At 40.9% G+C, this 20,733-nt stretch overlaps 1 protein-coding gene across 4 annotated transcripts in view; it reads right to left on the reverse strand.

Annotated features, from left to right (window-relative positions):
* The window catches only part of ASTN2 (astrotactin 2), a 1,144,107-nt gene that overhangs the window by 330,100 nt on the left and 793,274 nt on the right, over positions 1-20,733 (reverse strand). For all 4 annotated transcript variants that reach the window (XM_043982377.1, XM_043982378.1, XM_043982376.1 and 1 more), the window contains one exon: positions 1,391-1,656. In XM_043982377.1, coding sequence (XP_043838312.1) covers positions 1,391-1,656 — 266 coding nt within the window. The remainder of the gene's footprint in view (positions 1-1,390; positions 1,657-20,733) is intronic.

Raw genomic sequence — 20,733 nt, forward strand, 5'->3', positions numbered from 1 at the left:
AGAATCTATGAATCATAAAATGTTAGAGCTGGAAAAGACGAGAGAACATCGAATGATGAACAGTCATTAGATATTAAAGCTGGAAGAGAGTACATCCAGTCTGATCCCCTCATTTTGCAGAGGAAGAAAGTAGGAGAGACGTGACTTGTCTGAGTTAATAACATAGCCAGACCTAGAAGCTTCATCTTCAGACTTTAAATTCAGAGTTCTTGACATTATTCAGAGGTGGCGAACATGCTGCCTGGGATGAATTCAGCAACACTCCCAAGTGAGGCCCTGACCTGATAAATATGTAATTGGGAAATATTTTACAAAATAGATAAAAATTCAATGGAACACAGATAATGTTAACATATGGAGTTGTTTTTTTTTAAGTCAACACACAAGCTGAAGGTATCCTTAAGTATGGTTTAGTGCCCCTCATTTCTACTCAAGTTTGACATGGCTACCTTATACTAACACTTTACCTTCCATTGAGCAGAGACCTGCAGAAGGTGAAGTGTGGGGACACTGTGGCCAACCAAGCCTTGTGAATACTACTTATATGAAGGTGAGAAGTCAGTTACCTATTTAGGTGCAAGGATTATTAATTTTTAAAAATGTTTTAATTTAATTCTTTTTTGCAGGTCAATGAAGGTCAAATGATTTGCCCAGGGGTACACAGCTAGTAAGTGTCAAGTGTCTGAGGCCAGATTTGAACTCAGGTCCTCCTGAATCCAGGGCCAGTGCTTTATCCACTGCACCACCTAGCTGTGCCACCCCCCCCCCTCCCCGCCAAGGATTATTATTGAACATAGCCCTGAAACATAGCATTTAGTGTTGGTAGGGAACTTAGAAACCATTTAGTTCAATTGTCTTATTTTACAGAGAAGTAAACGGAGGTCCAGAGAAATAAAGAGAGCTGGTATTCAAAACCTGATCTCGCCTCTAAATCCAGTGTTTTGAAAAATAATAGAGGTAAGGGGGAGAGGGAGGGGGGGGGAGAGAGAGAGAGAGAGAGAGAGAGAGAGAGAGAGAGAGAGAGAGAGAGAGAGAAGTCAGTAGTAAGGTAGTAGAGTGATAATGTAAAGGAGATGACATCAGGAGAGAAGAGAAAAAGGAAGAGGGAAAGAAAGACAAAAATAGGGAGACAAAAAAAAAGAATTACATGTTATGGGGAAGGGTGTGGCAAGATCAACAATTGATGATATGGATATGGTAGGTTCCTAAGTCTCTAATAAGAAACTAAGGTAAATTCTTAAGCTAACCTTGTCTCAAGGGCAAGGGCTAAGGAATAAAAATGCAAAGGGAGATATGTGACAGGTCCAAATAGAAGTATAGATACCTGTCTGTGCCACCTGGTGGTGGCAAGACAGGGAATGTGACTGAATTAGGTCTTGGGTCAACTCACCTCCTTGGTGCCATTATCCTGAATCAGGGTGTAGAGAGGAACTACTCGGTTGATCTCCAGTAGCACGGGCGTGGGGCTCAGTTGTTCTTTTCCAGGTCGCCGGCACAGGTGGCAGGTGGATGGGCAGCGGCCTTTCTCCTCACAACGGATCTCTACCCCTGAGATCAGCTGGTCATCCGAGAGCATCTGGGCTGTCAGGAGGCCTGAGAGGTAGGTGATGAATGGCATGGATTTAAGCTCCTTCTTGTTGCCTAGCTCTGTTGTTTCTGGTGAGGGAGATAGCAAAGAAAAAGGTTGGGTTGAGGGGAAGAGGGAGAGGATAGAGAAATAGGGAAGGGAGAATTAAAAAAACTCAGTATATAAATCCTAGGCTAATTAGGTATTAGATTTTACATACTAGAAGCCAACCTGCCTCAATCTATCTATGATTTACCAAAAGGGATGACATTCTACAATATAGGGGAAAAATCACTTGAACTAAAATCAAAAGACCTGGGTTCAAATCCCACCTCTGGTGCTTACTACCTGTATAACTTTGGGCAAGTCACTAAATGTCCCTGGGCCTCAGTTTCTGAAAAAATTAAAGTTGGATCAGGTGACCTCTGAGATTCTTTCTGCTTCTAGATCTATTATGCCACAACACCACTGACCTGGGATTACTATCTTGGGTGGGGTTTGGAGAGGTGAGAGAAAATGGCAGATCTTTGTTCATGCCTGCATCGGCAACTTCAGTCATGCTTGCCCTCAGGCAGAAATGTTCTTTGCTCTCCTGCCCACATAGGCCTTGCAAACTTTAAAGTGATATATTAATGTGAAATATGATAATAATCATTATTGTTATACTTCTTGTTGTTATTATCATTACCAATGCTTCCTGACTGAGCTCAAGTTCCTTCTCATCCATAAAACTTTTCCTGGGTCCCTAAAGAAGGGCACCAACAACTCTTCATCATGAGAAAACTAGATGACTACTTGTCAGGGAAGTTATAGATGACATTCATGATTTACATGGAGATTAGACTAGGTGACCCTAGATCCCTCCCCAGATTAGGTTTCTAGAATTCTCATAAATTAGTCTCATTAGTTTTTCTTTTCTTGAACTCCTGTGACCCTTCAAATCACCAAAGGCCATACATATTTGTCCTGAGGGACTCCAGAAGTCATCTAGCCCTCCCCTTTCCTTACTGTAAAAGACTCTTTAGTTCGGGGGGGTGGGAGCTATATTCTGCTTCTTCTTTATCACTCTCAATCCTGGGAATATAATAGGATCTTAATACTTGATGAACTTAGAGGCTTATATGTTATTGAAGACCAAAGAGATCCTTATCCTCAAGCCCCTCTGAAACACATGTAGCAGATGACATTACCAGTAAGACATTGGCTTATTAGGGCATCTTTTCATTCCTCCCCATGAGCAACCACAAAGCAGTGGTCACCCTCTAACATGCTGCTCCTTGGGACTAGTGATGCCAATTTGTAGGATGGCTGAAGTCACAGGATACTGGGATTTGGAAAGGGCTAAAACCTGAAAGATGATCCAATCAAACCTCCACTCTCCCTCTGTCTTTCCCTTCCCTTGTCCCTTACTTTCTTCCTTTCTCTTTCTTAAACAGAAGAAGAAACTAAGGTTCAGAGCCAGGAAGTTATTTGTTCATAAGAACAGAAGTAATAAGCAGCAGATGTAAGACTAGAACTCAGATCTTTTGATTCCAAATCCACTTGATACCATATCACCTATTTTTTTTTTTTTTACTGCGGACTACCTAATTGACTTTTAAATGGTTTTCCAGAAAATTTTGGAAGACAACTGTTTCAAGCTCCTCCAATTTGGGACCCTAGCTCTTCTGGTAGGACTGGAAAAGGATAACCCTTTCTCCTCTAAGATCATAAGTTGAGATGTTGGAGATTATTTAAGTCCAACCCCATCATTTTGCAGATGGGGAAACTGAGGCTCTGAGTAGTCAAGTGAATTGTCCAAAGTCATATAATTAGTAAGTGGCACTTACTAAGGACTCAGGTCCTTTGATAGCAAATCCAGTCTCTCCATCCCCTCCCCACCCTTGCCTTGCTACAGTGCCACACTGCTTCTCCTTTATAATGCAGGAGGCTGCCAGGGTGTCACCAATACCTTTCTGGGTATCTTGGGTTTGTTTTACCTAGTTGATTCATTCTTTCAACAAAAATTGAGCATCTACAAGACATTATGGATAAAAACAAGAACCTCTTGTCTTTGAGGAGTTTGCACTCTAAAGGGAGGATTAAATATGAAATATAAAAAGCACATATGTTTACATATGTTTTGTATTTACTTTTCTGGGCATGTGTTTCATTCCTCCAGTAAAATATAAACTACTTAAAGGCAGAGTTTCAGGTTTTCGGGGTGTTTTTTTTTTTTTTTTGCTCTGAACATACTTTACATTTACTTTTTTATATACATGGTTGTGGTGGATGGTAATAATTAAACAGCCACTAAATTCAGTAACACCTGAGATCAACCTTGAAAAGATCTAGGAATTCCAAGAGGTAGAAGCAAGAAAAGAGTGAAGTCTGTGTATAGGCCTTTGTTAACATCATGGAGGTATGAGATGGTTGTATGTCTTCTGTAGGGAACCCCAAGAAAAATCTTCTTTGTCTTGTCATGGCTGTCTCAAATGATCTTGTAATGAAGAGGAGAGAGGGTCTAGAGGTGGAAGAGACCACTGTGACTACTTAATTCAGCTCCTTGATTTTAAAGATAAAAATGGTTAGGGCCAGAGAATTAAAATGTAAAGTGACAAAAAAGGCTAGTGAGTGGTAGAGAAGCCTAGCTTCATAGAAAGAATGCTGAACTGGGATTTGGTAGAATTGGCTAGTCTTAATGATGCTATAACTAGGGGAGCTTGTGAAAATGCCTTCCCTTTCTGGGTCTCAGCTTCTTCATCTCTAAAAAAAATCCAGACAGACAAAAAGAGGTACAAATTGATAATCTCTGTGGTTCATTCTATGTGGCACAGAAGGTGGAGTGCCAGGCCTGGAGTCAGAAAGACTTGAGTTCAAATCTATTCTCAGACACTAACTAGCAACCCTGTAACCCTGGGCAAGTCACTTAACCACTGTCTATCTCAATTACCTTGACTGTAAAATGTTGATAATAATGTAAAGTGCTTAGCATGGAACCTGGCACATAGTAGGGCACTTAATAAATGCCCCCCTTTATTCTTTTCTTCCTTCCTCTAGGAAGTAATCCCTTCTCACCAACCACCAAATATCTCTAACAGACTAGAGGACCCAGATTAATCCTTCCCATAATAAATACTATGATCCTATGGGCCATTGGCCCCTGTGGAGAAGGGCAGGGAATCCTCTTGACCCTAGTCATGCTATCCCCAATCTACATGCCTGTGGTTCCCCAGTCCAAGGATGGGAGGGGTCATCGAATGTTGTAAAGTGGAAAAACCAACAACAACAACTTCGAGAAGCCCTGGAGATGTGTCATATCTTACTGAACAGCTGTCAAACATTTGTACCAGTGGGGACTTTCCAGAAAACTTTTCCCTACAGGAAACAAGCCTATTCCACCCATCTGGGCCATCCTAGGTAAGGCAGACTCACTCAACCTGTCAGAAATCCTGGGTGCTTTGTAGGTAAAGCACAGGCTTGCCAAGGACATCCTTCCTTTCAACCCTCCCGTCCATGGCATAGGCAGTCCAAAATAATGTCTAGGGCCAAGAGCCTCTTCTCATCCTTTAGAGTCTGTGAAGCTCCCATCAGTGGCCTGGGGCTCTTAGGCCCAGGTTAGAGAAGAAGGAAGAGCTGCCTCATGCCCACAGCCTGTAGTGACATGCAACAGATCTGGCAACATACTCTCCAATTAGAAATACAAATAAACGCAGTATTCATTCATTATTCTCTGGGCCCCTGCGGGCCCAGGATGGGGGCTCCACCTTCTCTGTCTGGCTGTCAGCAAATGCTTATGTGCACTGGATCAAAGACTCCAGAGGAAGACCGAGTAGATTCCAACTAACCAATCTTTCAGTGGGATTAAAGCAGGGTAGTTACTAAGATAAACAAAACAAGACTGAGAAGGAGGCATCTCAGCAGCTGGGGAGACAGCCATGTATACAGACATGCAAAAAGAAATTTGGAACTGGTTACCAGAGAGATTAGGCTCTTGAAAGGTGGCTCCAAGCAATTTCAAGCCTTGAAAAAGAAACTCTGGAAAAAGAACCGAGCTTGGCTGTTCCAGAACTGAAAGGCAGGAAGGGAACCTTAAGCATATTAGGACTGGAAGGGGCCTGAGCAACTTAGGCCACAGAGTGTCAGAGGTGGAAGGGAACTTAAGCACACGGAATGCTGAAATATGCATCATTAAACAGAATGCCAAAGCTAAAAGAGACCTAAAGAACACAGAGCATTCTAGCCAGAAGAGACTATAGAAGGTGGAATGTTAAAGCATAAGAGAGAGATTTTAGAGCTGGGAAGAATGTTAAATCATAGAGTGCTGGACCAAAGAACGTTAAAGCTGGAAAGGGTCTTAAAGGTACCTAGTCTAATCTCCTCATCTTGCAGATTTGTGAGAAATAAACCCATAGAAGGGAAGTGATCCATTCAAGGTCACAGAGTTGGTTACAAATGTGGGCCAAGAACTCAAGCCTCCTGAGTCTAAGTTCAACTTCCAGAGGCAGGGCAGCAACTATTCCATTAAGACAGTGTCTGACTTAAAGAAACTTATAGTTTCTTTATGCAGGGTGGGCCAAAAGTCACAAAGGGGTTTTAATATTTAATAACTACTTTATTTTTTGTTTTTAATTTACAATAGCATAGCATCATATAAAGTAAATATAGGAAATGGATTTACGTTATGTGTGAAAAACCAAATCTCGTAAATGGTGAAAAATAAAGAAAATAATTTTCAAAAAGTTATTAAAACGTAGGCACTTTTGGCACACCCTGTACACATACAAATACTTGCAGAGTGCTTAATATATGGGATAAGGTCTTTATGTGGTCCAAGTAAACTATGGTCTTTGTCTTTAATCATATCTTTGATGAGAGATTAGCATACATGAATCAACAAACATGCCAAGAGATCTTAGAATTAAGATCTAAATATTCTGCTATTGTTCAAAGGATATCAGTGTCAGGGGGGGTGGTTTCAATTATTTTTTTCATTTGATCTTTACAATAACTTTGGTAGGTAGGTAGGTGCTATTATTCTCCCATTTTATAGGTGGGAAAACTGAGTCAAATGGAAGTTAAGTGAATTGCCCAGGATCATATAGCTAGTAAGAGTCTGAGATTGGATTTGAATTCAAGGCTTTCTTGTTCTAGGCCTGGCATTCTCTCCAATGTTTGGGAAGGGGAAAATCACCTGATGGTAAGCAATTTGAGAGAAGGATTTTTTTTTTTTTTGGTCTTTGTATCCTTGGTACCATGCAGATTCTAGATATTTGATCTGAACTGTTGATCTGAACTGAATTAAATTCAAATCCTACTTTGACTAGTCTTGTATTCAAATGGGACACATACAATCAGCCCGTATGTCTCTTCTCAAAGACTTTTCCATTTGGTAGGAACAATCAGATGCTCTACTCTATTTCCATAGTCTTCAAGAATACATAGACATCTCTTCCCCAAAATGAAATATAAAAGGAAAAGGTCAATAGAGAAATACCAGCAATAACCTGGAGCAAAAACACCTCCAGAGCATTGGGGTTAAGTGGTGTTGGATGAGTTCTACTAAGGTATACTTCCCACTAGGAAGCTGTGTAGAGAAATATTCCAGACTCACATGGTGAGAACTGGAAATAAACCATTATATTTTTTCTCTTGGGGAAGCTACCCTTTTTCAAATCACCAGAACCCATTAGAGGAACAGAATGAAATGGGAATCTGACAAAGAAATTTGGAGGTAGAAACCCCTTTTCTTCCCATTCCAAACCCCCATATTCAAACCTGTTTCTTGCTTTTCTTACTGTATTCCAGTAATGAAAAACTGAGCAGAAAAACTTTTCATTCTCTACTTCTGAGTACTAATAAAGTACCCCCAACATGCACCTTGCAAGAAGCATATAAATTAAAGCAGGAAGGAATGTAACGAAGCAAAGTGGTCCATTCTTCAAAGGAACTGATTCTCTTCCATTCTTCCCTCCCCGTCCCCCCCAAAATGTATCCATCGAGTTAAAATATAACTCTTTGATTTATAACAAAACAAGTCCATAGATCTTTGCTGGTCAGTTGCTGTCCAATAAATCATCTGCATCCACCATCCATCACCCCAACAAGTGGGAGAGACAATCTACCTGCTGGGGGGCAGGAGGTAAGCCCAGGGCTGCTAAGCTGGACCTCAGAAAGGCTGCATAGAGAGCACAGCTGGTGAACAGAGCTCAAGACCTGACTTTGCCAAGATGCCGCTCTGACTGACAAGAGAATGTGGGTGTGACAGGGTTCTACACAGCAGGCAATAGAGAATCCAGTGGAAAAGCATGGAAGTATGCCCACCTCAACCCCCCTCCACCCCTACCCTCAAGCTGGGGCAGAAGTTGAAGGGGAAGCAATAAAAACCAGAATGGTGATTTCTGAATATTCAAACAATACTGAGTAGCCAAATCTATAGTGAAACTCCAATAGCACAAAAATTAGGAACCACATATTCTAATATCTTATTGAATATTATCTTCTACTCTTCTCTTAGAGTTCCAAGTGTTAACCTTGGAGCCACACGTCCTTAAAACAGCAATAGCTTATTTGTCTGTAACAGTCATGGGGGTATGCTCAGATTTGCCCTTCCAAGTGGAAAATACAGAGCATGTGTAGATATTCCTTTCCTGGCTCCAGTCAACCATATGGAACACAGGGATCCTATTTCTGGCCATATGTGACTCAGGACCTTAGACTGTTTGATGATGAGTCCTCTAAATTGGCTGCTGAACAAGAAGAATTGATGACTCAGGGGGTTGCAATGGGAAATGGTGAAGAATTCACTAGTGTGCTATTGACAAAGAACTTAGTGACTATATAAAAGAGATGACCTATGTCACCTTCCTCTCTCTTCCTCCTGACTGTAAGAGTAAGAGAATTGCTTCAAGCTTTGTATACAACTTTGGAGAAAGGGGTGGCTTTCCTGTATCCCACACAGATACCATGTGTCCATGAGTGTAGTACCACCTCTCTCACTTTGTGTTTGTTCTTTCTTAGGCAAATGAATACCCCAAGATGGAATTGTCCAGGAAGAGATCTTGTGAATTTGGAAGGATCTAGAGGTCTTTATCTACATTGATGGTAACAGAATCCATTGAAACAGTAGCCCTATTATCTTTTTTAAAAGCTAACTGAAGCCACTGGCTGATTAGTAATAGGAAGAACAGCTGTGGCTCAGAAGTTACAGTGTTAGAAGCATACTCCCTCAGGGTTACCCCTAAAACCATGAGTGAGAATAGGTATCACCCCTCTTATGACCCCAAATTTTCATGCATTTGGTAAGTTGGGGATTGTAAGTTTGCAGATCTAGAGCTGGCAGAAAAGTAGTAACCAAAGTGGGTGCTACTTATACAGCTTTACAACTTATACATTGTTTTCCACACAATACTATAAGCATAGGGATGCAAGAGTGGAGGGAGTATATGCTAGCACACTCCAAGGTGTGCATACCCCAGCATGCCTAGCCAAAGCTTTGTCCACTCCTATGCCTGTGAGGAGAGCTGCCAAGTGGTGTAGTGGATAGAGCATGAGACTTGGAGTCAAGAAGATTCATTTTCTTGAATTTAAATCCAGCCTCAGATACTCACTGTGTTACTCTGGACAAGTCACTTAACCCTGTGTGCCTCAGTTTCCCTATCTGTAAAATAAACTGGAGAAGGGAGTGGCAAACCACTCTAGTATCTTTGCCAATAAAATGCCAAATGGTGTCATGAATAGTTGGACATGATTGAAACAACTGAATGAAAACAAAACAATGTTCCTGTGAGGTAAGTTGTTTTAGACTTAATATGCTGCATTTTATAAATAATTAAGTTGAGATTCACGGAGTAGAAATGGCTTGAACAAAGACATGCAGCTAGTAAATGACAGAACTCCAAATCAATGTTTTTTTCCACTGCACCAAAGAGATTATATCATATATTTCCCTCTTCCCCTGAACAGTAGCAGCATGACCTTGGGAATCAGCTTCATGCACTCAATAAATACTTGCTAATTCATCCCAGTTGGTGTAGAGAAGAATTGAGTTGGGTCACTATCGATAAGCACAATTCACTGTTCTACTCTCATCCTGGATATTCCAACAATTGTAACTTGCAGGAGTTGATGAGAGAAGGCTCCGGATGCCACTCATATGAATGTTTATATACATTCTTATGTCTCTGCTGCCTCCAACTTACATCTATTATACTGTGCTTTCTGAAGGCTAATAAGGGGACAGAAAGCATCATAACAAATATATATGTTAGCAAGGTGAATAAAGAGTGATTTTTATACTAGCCTTCTGTTTACCATTCAGTTGTGAGGGCTATTTAGGTTCCCGTACATCCGTATGACTTGATTAGATCTGTTACCATGTGTTTGTTGTTGGCAGAGCTAAAGGGAAAGACCTGAGAAATTCACAAAAGACTTTTGATATCCAAATAGGATTTTATTTACTACTAGATAATAATGACAGACAACCATACTCTTAAGTGAAAGAATTAGTTTACTTAATTGAAGGACAAACAGAACACTAATTGTCAATTCACTAATTGTGTTTTTCCCCCTTTTAGATACTGATGCAAGGATAGTAGAAAGAATAGTTGAAAACAATATCTTTAGCTGACCTGGAGTAAAATGTGCAACTGTTGGAACTCTTTTCTTCACACATCCCTTTTTTCTCTTAGTCCAGTTTCCAAATGGGACCATGTCTGGTTTCAAGTCCAATTCAATTCTGATGACACTACAACCCATTTATTTGAGTCTGGACAACTCAAAAACTCTCTTTTTCCCCCTCCCAGATTCCCACTGGGTAATATCTGTTGCCATAAATGCTCAACTGAAATGACAAATTCTTACTGGGAAAAGGCCAGTGCTTTCCTGCAGGAGGTGATGGTATCTTTTTTCTCAACCAAGAAACAAAGCAAAGGAATCAGACCCAGGGCCAAGCCAGCTCAGTTGTTTGCTAAATATTCGGTAACAGATCAAGGCACTGACTTGCTGGTCAGCCGGGTTCACTTATGTAATAAACTAAAACTCTGAGCATTTTAAGACCCCATAGGGACAAATGGGTGGCTCAAATTAGAAATGTTAAAGGAAGGAGAAAGAGGTGATATTTTGTATTATAAATAATTTGTCTTTATTACAGCTATGCCCCACAGGAATTGGTGAACTGAGATGATTTCTTAGATGGTATTATTAATGTTTGCCTTTGGAAGAGTGTTATTGCTTTGGGTCTGAGTCAGTATCCCATGGCAGTTGTCCTCAATGATGGGGAATGTTGCCCACTTGAACATCAAAGAGGTCCCATTAGTGAGCAGGCTTGAGTCCACCCTCTTATAGTCAGAGTCCAGAAGTTCATCCCCTATATAAAACACTGCCTTCATTATATTATTTCCCCTACTTAAAAATTAAGGTGGACCCTTAATTGCATGCCATAGTCTAGACCTAGACTAGAGTCCCAGCTCATCCACTCACTTGCTGAATGAACTGAGACATTTCCTTCCTTTTAGTCCCAGTTTCTTCATGTATAAAATGGGAATGAGAGAATCTCTTCTGTCCCCTTCCCCCAGAAAAGTGCTTTTGAGGATTAAGTACAATAATTTGTGCATGGATTCTTTGTCAGTTATAAAGTGCTATTCATTCAAATGCAAAGTATTTATAGTGATGGTGATGACTCTAATAATAATAATAATAATTAGCATATTCCTATATTCCTGTTGTATCTTTTGGTCATTGGAAGATGCTTAAGGGAATAATCGAGAAAATAATTTCAACTATAAGTAAAGCTCAACCCTCAGTAAGGACTGCCATGTGGTATGGGGAGGGCATGAAAGGAAATTGAGAATCATATTGTTAGAAGAAAACACAACGGTTGTCCAATCCTTTCTTGTAGATATGGATATTGAGATCCAGAGAAGTTAAGTGACTTGTCCGAAGTGATACAGCTAGAATATGAACCCAAGTCATATGACTCCAAACCCTATTGCATATTGTATTAAAAGGAATGCAAGGAAGGGTGGCTTGGGAAAGGGCACACTTGGGGAATGTTACTGGAAGGTAACATCTACTTGGTCCTAAAGATTTTGTTTGAAAAAGGATTATCCTATGTATATAATTTTGTACACTGGGAACAAAATTCCCTGGGCTTAACATGCTGCCATCACAGGGAGAAGTGGAGACAAGATTGAATTTGGGCCAACAGTGAAGAAAGACTTAAACAGCCATAGAAATGTAGTGTGGAGAAAGACCTTCTATCTTGTAGTATCCACCCTCAACCCCCTGCCAGTAGAATTTTCTCTCTGTATGCAGAGATCTTGTCCTGACACTCCTCTACCTGAAAGTCTTCATTGGATCCATATTGCCTCCCAAGTTAAGTTCAATATCCTTTTGATATACTCTTGCCTCTCAAATTCTCCTGTAACCTGCCATTACCAAATCATTCTGGTCTTACTTCATAAGGCTCCCAGCTTTTTACACTACAGTGTTGTCAAGCTGGACTTTTCTTTGCTCCCCAAACATATCATGTTCTTTTATGCCAACTTACCTTTGCTTATTTTTTTCTCCCTTGAGCTGAATGTCCTCTAACCTCCTTGTCATTTATCAAATACTTACCCATCTTTTAAAGTGCAACTCAGATATCATCTCCACGATGCCTTCCCTGATCTTTCCAGTCAGTATTGAATTCACCCCTCAGGTTTCATCCAATGCTTTGCTTTGCAATTCTTTAATGCACGAATCATGTAATGTTGCCTACCATAACTCTGTATCTTAGCCTCCTGATGACTTATACTCTATGACAGTAAATAACCAATCTTGTCTAAATTTTGTTTATGTCTGGCATGTAGCATAGTGCTCTCCACACACACAGGGGGAACATTATAAATGTCTGCTTGATTAATGATTTGTCATGATCTTAAGGGAAAATGGAGTCAAAATGGAAAATGGTCCAAAAACAAAGGAAGAATCATAAAATTGTAAAACAGGTAGGTAACTCCTGTCATGTCCTTGTCCTATTCCCCCCTACAAGACTATCCCATTCACTTGACCCTCTCAACAAATCTGTCCGGTTGGTACTATTAAGTTTTCACACACACTATTTAGAGATGAAGAAACTTAAGTCTAGAAAGGTTAAATGATTTGTCCATTGTCAAACAGCTAGTAAATGTTGAAGAGGGCATTTCAGCCCAGGTCACTCCTGAATTTAAGTATAGCATTCCTTCCACTGCACCACACTGCCTTCTGAAGTTAAGGTACTACATATCTTTGTCAAATATGCACACATACAGCACTCCCCCTCCAAACTTAGCACAGTCCCTACAGCATAGTTTCTTACTGGTGAAGAAACTTGCTCTATCAATGCTATTCTGCAACTTAAAGTCTTAAAGACTTGCCTGGGATTGTTGAAAGGTTAGGATAATGTTCCAGGATCACATACCCAATAAATGTTAGAAGCAAAACTTGAATCTGGATCTTCCTAACTCTAAGGTTGACTTTCTAACAACTATTCCCCACTGTCTCTCTACACATAATGCTATACACTTTGAGCAAATATTTTGTTGAATCAAATTTCCATGTTCCACTACTAAAATTAGTGGTATAACCTTGGTCAGATCCTTTCCCTTTCTTAGTCCCCATTTTTTTCTCTTCCATACAATGAGTTGAGTGATGTACAGTGCTTCTCAAAGGGTGGTAGAAAACCCCTGGGAGCTATGCAAGGCCCAGAAGATAAAAATTATTTTAATAATACTAAGACATTTGGAGTTCTAATATAGCAAAATATCATTAGAAATAAGCCACATAAACTAAATCTCTTTGGGATCCTCAATAATTTTTAAGAATGTTCTGAGACTGGGGGGCATCTAGGTGGTGCAGTAGATAAAGCACTGGCCCTGGATTCGGGAGGACCCAACTTCAAATCTAGCTTCAAACACTTGACACTTACTAGCTGTGTGACCCTGGGCAAGTCACTTAACCCTTACTGCCCCACAAAAACCAAACAACAACAACAACAACAAAGAATGTTCTGAGACCAAAAAGAATGTTCTGAGAACCACAGGTATACATGATCTGAGAGGTACCTTTGGAATACGAGAGCTAAAGGGGCCTCTGAAGCCATTTAATAGAGAAAGAAACTGATGTCTTAAGAGATTTTATGACTTGTCCAAGGTCACCCCTAGTAAGTAGAAGAGCTGGGATCCCAAGCTCTCAATCCAGAACTCTTCCCATTCCACTGTGAGATCTCTTATAGGCAAGTCCATGAATGCCAAGGTGTTTTAGGGTTAGATATAAAGTCCTAAGAGTCTAGGAAATTATTCTCCCATAGTTAGGCTAAAACATTTTAGTTATACTGTATTTCTACTCAATTCTTAAAGATCCATAGCACCCCTTATCAACCATCTCTGGTACTAGAATCAATACTAACACAGTGCTAGAAGCATAGGCTTTTAAAGTGAAAAGGGGCCTGAGGGGTAGTATAGCCCAATCCTCTCATTTTACAGAGAAAGAAACTAAGGCTAAGAGAGGAACAGCAACTTGCCTAGTGTAGTGGCAGAGCTGAAAACAGAACTCACCCCTCCTTGTTCAAGGCATTTTCTAAAACTTTCTATAAATGCAGTAAAGCTCTGGGTGCATATCCTACCCTTTGGGGATAAATTTTTAATTGTAGGGAGGAGGAGTGACCTGGGCTCCTGGATACCTACCTAGTAACAATGCTTGCTGAGTTTTAACTGGAGTGATTTTGTAGTTTTCTCTACCTGAAGAAGACGCTATATCCTATGAAAAGTAGGTACTAATGGCAGATGATCAACCCTAACAAAAAGATACAACATTGGAGGTTGGAGCAGGCACCAGGGAGAGCGTCTGCCTGGCTCTACTGGGGTATGTTGAGAGAAGGCAGTCTGTGATCAGCTGCTGCCCTCTAGTGCCTTTTCAAGGTGATGGCTCTTGGGAAAAGTTTGTCTGCTCTTAACCAGTGGGATCTTCTTGAGGGAACCTTCAAGAGGATCAAAGAGGAGTTGAAGCAAAGGACAGAAAGTACTGTTTGGACAGGCTAAAGTGAGCTTGACAGTACTAAGGTTCAAAGGAATCTACAGCATCAATCGTGAAATCATAGGAAGCCTTTATGTTAGGATTGTGGAGATAGTGGAAAGGGCACTAGACTTGGAGTTAAGAAGAACCAGTTTCAAATCTTGTCTTTTTTGTTCAATCATTTTCATTCCTTTCCAACTCTTCATGACCCCATTTAGGGTTTTCTTGGGAAAGATAATGCTATTTCCTTCTCTGGCTCATTTTACAGATGAAACAGGTAAATTGAGTGAAGTGACTTACCCAGGATCACATAGCTAGTAAGTGTCTGAGGCTAGATTTGAACTCAGGAAGATGAGAATTCCTGCCTTAGAATCTTAATAACTGAGAATCTGGGCAAACAACAATATCTCTGTGCCTTGATTTTCTCATCTGTAAAGTGAGGAGATAGCAACTAATGGTCCCTAGAGTCCCTTCAACTCTAAATCTAGGATCCTTTTTCATAGACTCAGATGGACTAGGAGACTTGGATTGTAGTCAAGGCTTTCCCCCTTCTTACCCTTGGGAAAGTCACTTTACCACTATAAACCTCAATCACTTCATTAAAAATGAGTGAAAAGGAGGCAGCATTATGCATTGCTTCTAGAACCAGCAGTGTAGGGTTCAAATTTTAACTCTGCCATTTATTACCTCCATGCCTTTGAGAAAAACACCCAACTTTCTTCTGTTTCAATTTCCTCATGTTTTCTAAGGTCCTTTCCAGCTTTAGCATACTCTGACCTTTGTGGTTAGTCAGTCAACAGGTATTTATTAAGCACTTACTATGTGCAAGACTGTGCAAAGTATTGGGGATTTTAAAAAAGGGAAACACACACACACACATATGCCCCCTGCACTGAAGGAGCTCACATTATAATGGGAGATAACATGCTTAAATAACTATGAACATATAAGACATTGAGAGATAGAGAAAGCATTTATTAAATGCTTACTATGTTGGAACTATATTTTGCATAAATGGAAGTCAGTCTCAAAGGAAAGCTGGGAGGACTGGAAAAGGGACAAGGAGAGGCCTCCTACAGAAGGTAGAATTTGACCTTAGTCTGGAAGAAAGCCAAGAAATGAATCCAAGAAGTAGGGAATGTTAGGCACTAGAGAATACAAAGAAAGAAATAATCCTTATTCTCAAGGATTCTATTGGGGGTGTGACAACTAGAGTGATGCCACCTGCTGGAGAGTTACTGTAGGAAAGCTCTGCCATGAGGAGAAGATGTCTAAGGGCAAGCCATGTAGATTGGAAGGTCAGTTCCTTGGTGTCAGGAAGTGACATTTGCTCATGGGTACTGTCTATCAAAGCTACCAGTCAATCAGCTTGGAGCTGTGTGTGCGCGCGTGTGAATGGGATGTTTCCGATTTACGAAGGAGGCTTCTGGGAGGAAGAAGGGGCGAGGCTCACTTTTCTCTTTTCATTAGGACACTTGTGGAGAGTGGAGCAGAAATGTTGGCTCCCTGAGATAGCTGAATCTAGGCCTCTTTCTCTCTCTCTTCACTAAATTCTTATGCTCCTTAATAAATGCTTAAAAATCTAAACTCTTGTTAAAGCTTCTAATTTATTGGCCGCCACTCATTAGATATTTTAGACAGTGTAGCTAGATAGCAACTTTATTGGGGAAACTAAATAACTATCTACACACACACACAAACACACACACACACACACACATATATATAATATACATAAGCATATTGTTTATTGTGTATCATGTGTGCATGTGTATGTGTGTATATATGTACATACAGAATAAATATAATGTAATGGGAAGGGACACTAGCAACTGCGAAACTAAATTTTGCCTTAAACCTTTCCTTTCTCACTCACTCCATCTTTTGGCTTTCACTAAGATCTGGTTCCCTACTGATGACACAGCCTCCCTGGCAAGCCTTTTTCAGCATTGGTTATGCTGTTCTCCATTCACCCAGACTCACTGGTCATGGTTAGAGAATGAGATTGCTCCTATTTCTCCATGGACAGTTTAGTCTCTCCATCTACCACTATCATTTAGTAACCTCTTCTTCTTTGAGGTTCATACTTATCACCCAATCAAGATTTTGGGAGCTATTGTCTACTGACCTCCAGGACACTCTCTCCTCTTCCTTCTTAAATGAATTCAGTGCCTAGTTCACAGGATTTTTCTCCTTCCCAACTCCTAACTTCATACTAGGGAATTTCAAAGTCTATATTGATATTCCCTCAAATATTCAAACTTCCCAATTCTTCATTTTCCTCATTTCTCACGACCTACTCTTCCATCCTACCACAGTTATTCAGAGAGATCATTATCTACTTGATCTTGCCACCAAACACAAATGTTCCTCATCCATATTCATAAATTCAAAATTCCTTTTTCTCATCACAATCTGTCATCATTTCACCTCTCCTTCTGCCTTGTAACTCCAAACCTTGTTCTACATGCTCATCATGACTTCCAATCTCTTGACTCCTTAGTCTTTCCCAGGCCATCAAACTTATACTGGCTGCATTCTCTTCCCTTCCCTATCCTGATGCTCTGGTAAATCAATTCTACTCTACACTGTCCTCTTTTCTCAAGTCCTTTGTCCCCTTTTCATATCATCAATCTTACCTACCAAGGCTCAGCCATGAATTATTCCGCACTATCACTTGCCTTCACTCACACTCACATACTACTGAACAAAGCTAGAGAAAATCACAAAAACATCCTGATTGTGTCCACTACATGTTTTCCTCCATAATCTCAGTTGGGCCCTCAATACAGAAGAGCAATCCCTTTAACACCTCCATAATTATTTCACTCCCCCACTTACCACAGTAGCTTTTCCAAACTTTTTCCTCCTTCCTCAGACCTCCTGAACTTCCCCCTCCCTTTACTGTCTCAGCTGAGAACCATATTTCATTGAAAAAAAATTGAGGCCATTCTCAGACAGCTCTCTTTCTCACCTGTTCCTCATCTCATATCACTCAGATGCCTTCTCCCACCCTTTCCTCATTCACCTGATTCACATGAAGAGGCAGCCATTATTGTTACGAAGGTAAACATTTCTACATATACAAGGGATCTCCTTCCAACAGATTGTATCCTTTATCATCCCTTCTCTCCCACTAACATTCAATTACTCCCTATCTACTAGCTTCCCTCCTTCCTATTTTTTTTTTGGGGGGGTGGGGTGGGACAATGAGGGTTAAGTGACTTGCCCATGTCACACAGCTAGTAGGTCTCAAATGTCTGAATCCGGATTTGAACTCAGGTCCTCCTGAATCCAGAACCGGTGCTTTATCCACTGTGCCACTTAGCTGTGCTGCTTCCCTATTTCCTACAAATATGCCCACATCTTCCCCATCCTCAAAACCCCCTTGTGATCTTTCTATCCCTGCTAGGTATCATTCAGTTAAGGTGGAATCTGGTCTCATATATTTATCAGCTGTGTGACCCTGGGCAAGTACTTCAACCTCATTATGCTTCAGTTCCTTCATCTATAAAATGGGGATAAGAAGAGCAACTAAAAGGATATACAAGAGGTTGTTGTGAGATTAAAATAAGATATTTGTGAAGAATCTAGAAACTGGAAGAGCCTGTAGTAGAAGTTATCTAGTCTAGGTTTCTCATTTTTCAAATGAAGAAACTGAGATTCTGAGAAGAGAAATGAATACAGGTATCACATGTATTTTAGAGCTAGGACTTGAATCAGTATCTTAAGATGCCCAAGCTTAAACTGGCATTATGCTAACCTTCCTGAATATGTCTCTTTAATCTCCAGAACCTGTTCCAATCTTTATGCCCTCCTCAACCCTAAACCTTATCCCCAAAATGGAAATGAGGCTTATACTATAGGATTATGCCACTTTCTCCTTCTTTAGCCTTGTCTCCCTCCTTTTCCTTGCGAAGACAAACCTCTCCATGTGCACAAGTGACCCCATTCAATCCCATTTTTTTCTGGCAGAATGCCCCCTCTATTATCACTCTCTCGCTAATTTCTAATTTCTCCCAAAAGACTGGGAGCTTCTGTACTTTGTATAAACATGCCCTTGCCTCCCCTCTCCTCAAAAAAAAGTCCTCACTTGATTCCTCTATGCCAACTGTTATCTCCTCTATCTCTTCACTTTTTGTGGGTAAAATCCTTGAGAAACCTGGGCATAATACCCCCAAACCCTCCTACTTCCTAACTTTGCTATTACTATCAAGGGTAACACCATCCTCACTGTCACCCTAGCTTGCAAACAAAGTATTACCTTAAACTCCTCCCTCTTACACCCCATATCTAATCAGTTGCCAAATCCCATTGTTTCTACTCATACATGCCCCCTTCTCTCCTTTGATAATGCAATGCCATCAATCTGGTGCAGGCCCTCAACACCTCACCCTTGGTTTCATGCGATAGTCTGATGTTTGGTTCCCTACCTCAAGTTTCTCCCCATGCCACTCCCCATTCCAGTTAAATAACAATTTGACCTTCTTAAAGTGCAAATCTGTACCGTGTCATTCAATAAACTCCAGTTACTTCCCTATTACCACCAAGACAGAATATTAGATCCTCTCTTTGGCTTTTAGAACCTGACCCTTTCCTACTTTTACAGTGTTCACATACTCGCTATCCTTCCTATACTCTACAATTATTGCTCGTCTTTGAACACAACACTACATGCCGTATCTCTATGTGTTTTCATTGGCCATGCACCATTTTTGGAATACTCTTCCTCCTCATCTCCCTTCCTGACTTCCTTGGCTTCCTTCAAGTTCCAGTTTATAAAAGGCCAACACTTTCCCAAGCTTCTTTTTTTGTTTGTTCGTTTGTGTTTTTTTGGTTTTTTGAGGTTTTTTTTGCGGGGCAATGGGGGTAAAGTGACTTGCCCAGGGTCACACAGCTAGTAAGTGTCAAGTATCTGAGACCGGATTTGAACTCAGGTACTCCTGAATTCAGGGCCGGTGCTTTATCCACTGTGCCACCTAGCCACCCCCTCCCAAGCTTCTTTAATTGTACTTCTTTTCCTCTAAGATGAACCCCAAATTTACCTGTAATCATTTGTTTTCACATAGTTGTTTATATGTTGTCTCCCCCATTAGCCTGTGAACTTCTGGAGAGTAGGGACTATCTGTTGCCTTTCTTTATATCTCCAATACTTAGCACTATCCCTGGTATGTAGTAGGCATTTATATGTCAGTTGACTATCATAGGGAGGATTCATTTAGAATGTGGTATTTAAGTTGTGAAAAAATTTAGCTAGCTGGCTGCCTATCTGTTGGGGGTGGCTAAAAATCCCCTAGGTTCGTTAAGCCCCATACGGGAACCCAACCTGTAAGGGCCTGCCCCCTCTCCAACTGCTTCTCCCAAACTAACAAGAAACAAGATTTAAAAGCCTCCTTTCAATAAACAAAAAACAGGGTTTCTTGATAAGAATAAACTTGGAGGGGAAGCTAGGTGGCACAATGGATAGAGCACCAGCCCTGGAGTCAGGAGGACCTGAGTTCAAATCTGACCTCAGACACTTGACACTAGCTGTGTGACCCTGGGCAAGTCACTTAACCCCAATTGCCTTACAAAAAAAAAAAAGAATAAACTTGGAGACAAGGAAAAAGAAAAATGGGAAATATGACCTGTGAACTTGATATACCTGACTCTCTATCCCCCAGTGCTTCCTCATCTGCTGCTGTGAACTCTCAGTCACTCCCTCTCTGTGGGTGTGGCCTGCTGTCACCGCCACCCTCCCTTCACTCTAGCTCCCCTGCATCTATCCACATCTCCTTCTATCTACCTCTCCCCTCCTGCTGCTTTTTAAAAAGCCTTTTCTCTCAGAAACCTTGGCCGGACTGCCCACACATCCCAAACTAATTCACTGGCACCCCCAGTGCAGCACAAGCCTGAGCTCTGGGGTTTCCATGCATATCCCCCATTCTGAGTGGAGCAAGCCAGAGCATGATGCACTCAAGGCTTCCATAGTGGCAGTGGGGGGGGGCGGTTGTAGCCATACTGGGTGTGGTGAGCCAGAGACTTGCAGTCCCTGGGGCGTGGAGGGAACCTTGTGGGGCTTTCTAATTTCAGTCTCTTATAGTTGCATCCTAAAGGAAGAGAGGGATTTTGTTAGATAAGGAAATAGGACTGCCAAGTTTTCGTGATTGCTTTGA

The sequence above is a fragment of the Dromiciops gliroides genome, chromosome 2 (genome assembly GCF_019393635.1).
Source record: "Dromiciops gliroides isolate mDroGli1 chromosome 2, mDroGli1.pri, whole genome shotgun sequence".
NCBI classification, from domain to species: domain Eukaryota; kingdom Metazoa; phylum Chordata; class Mammalia; order Microbiotheria; family Microbiotheriidae; genus Dromiciops; species Dromiciops gliroides.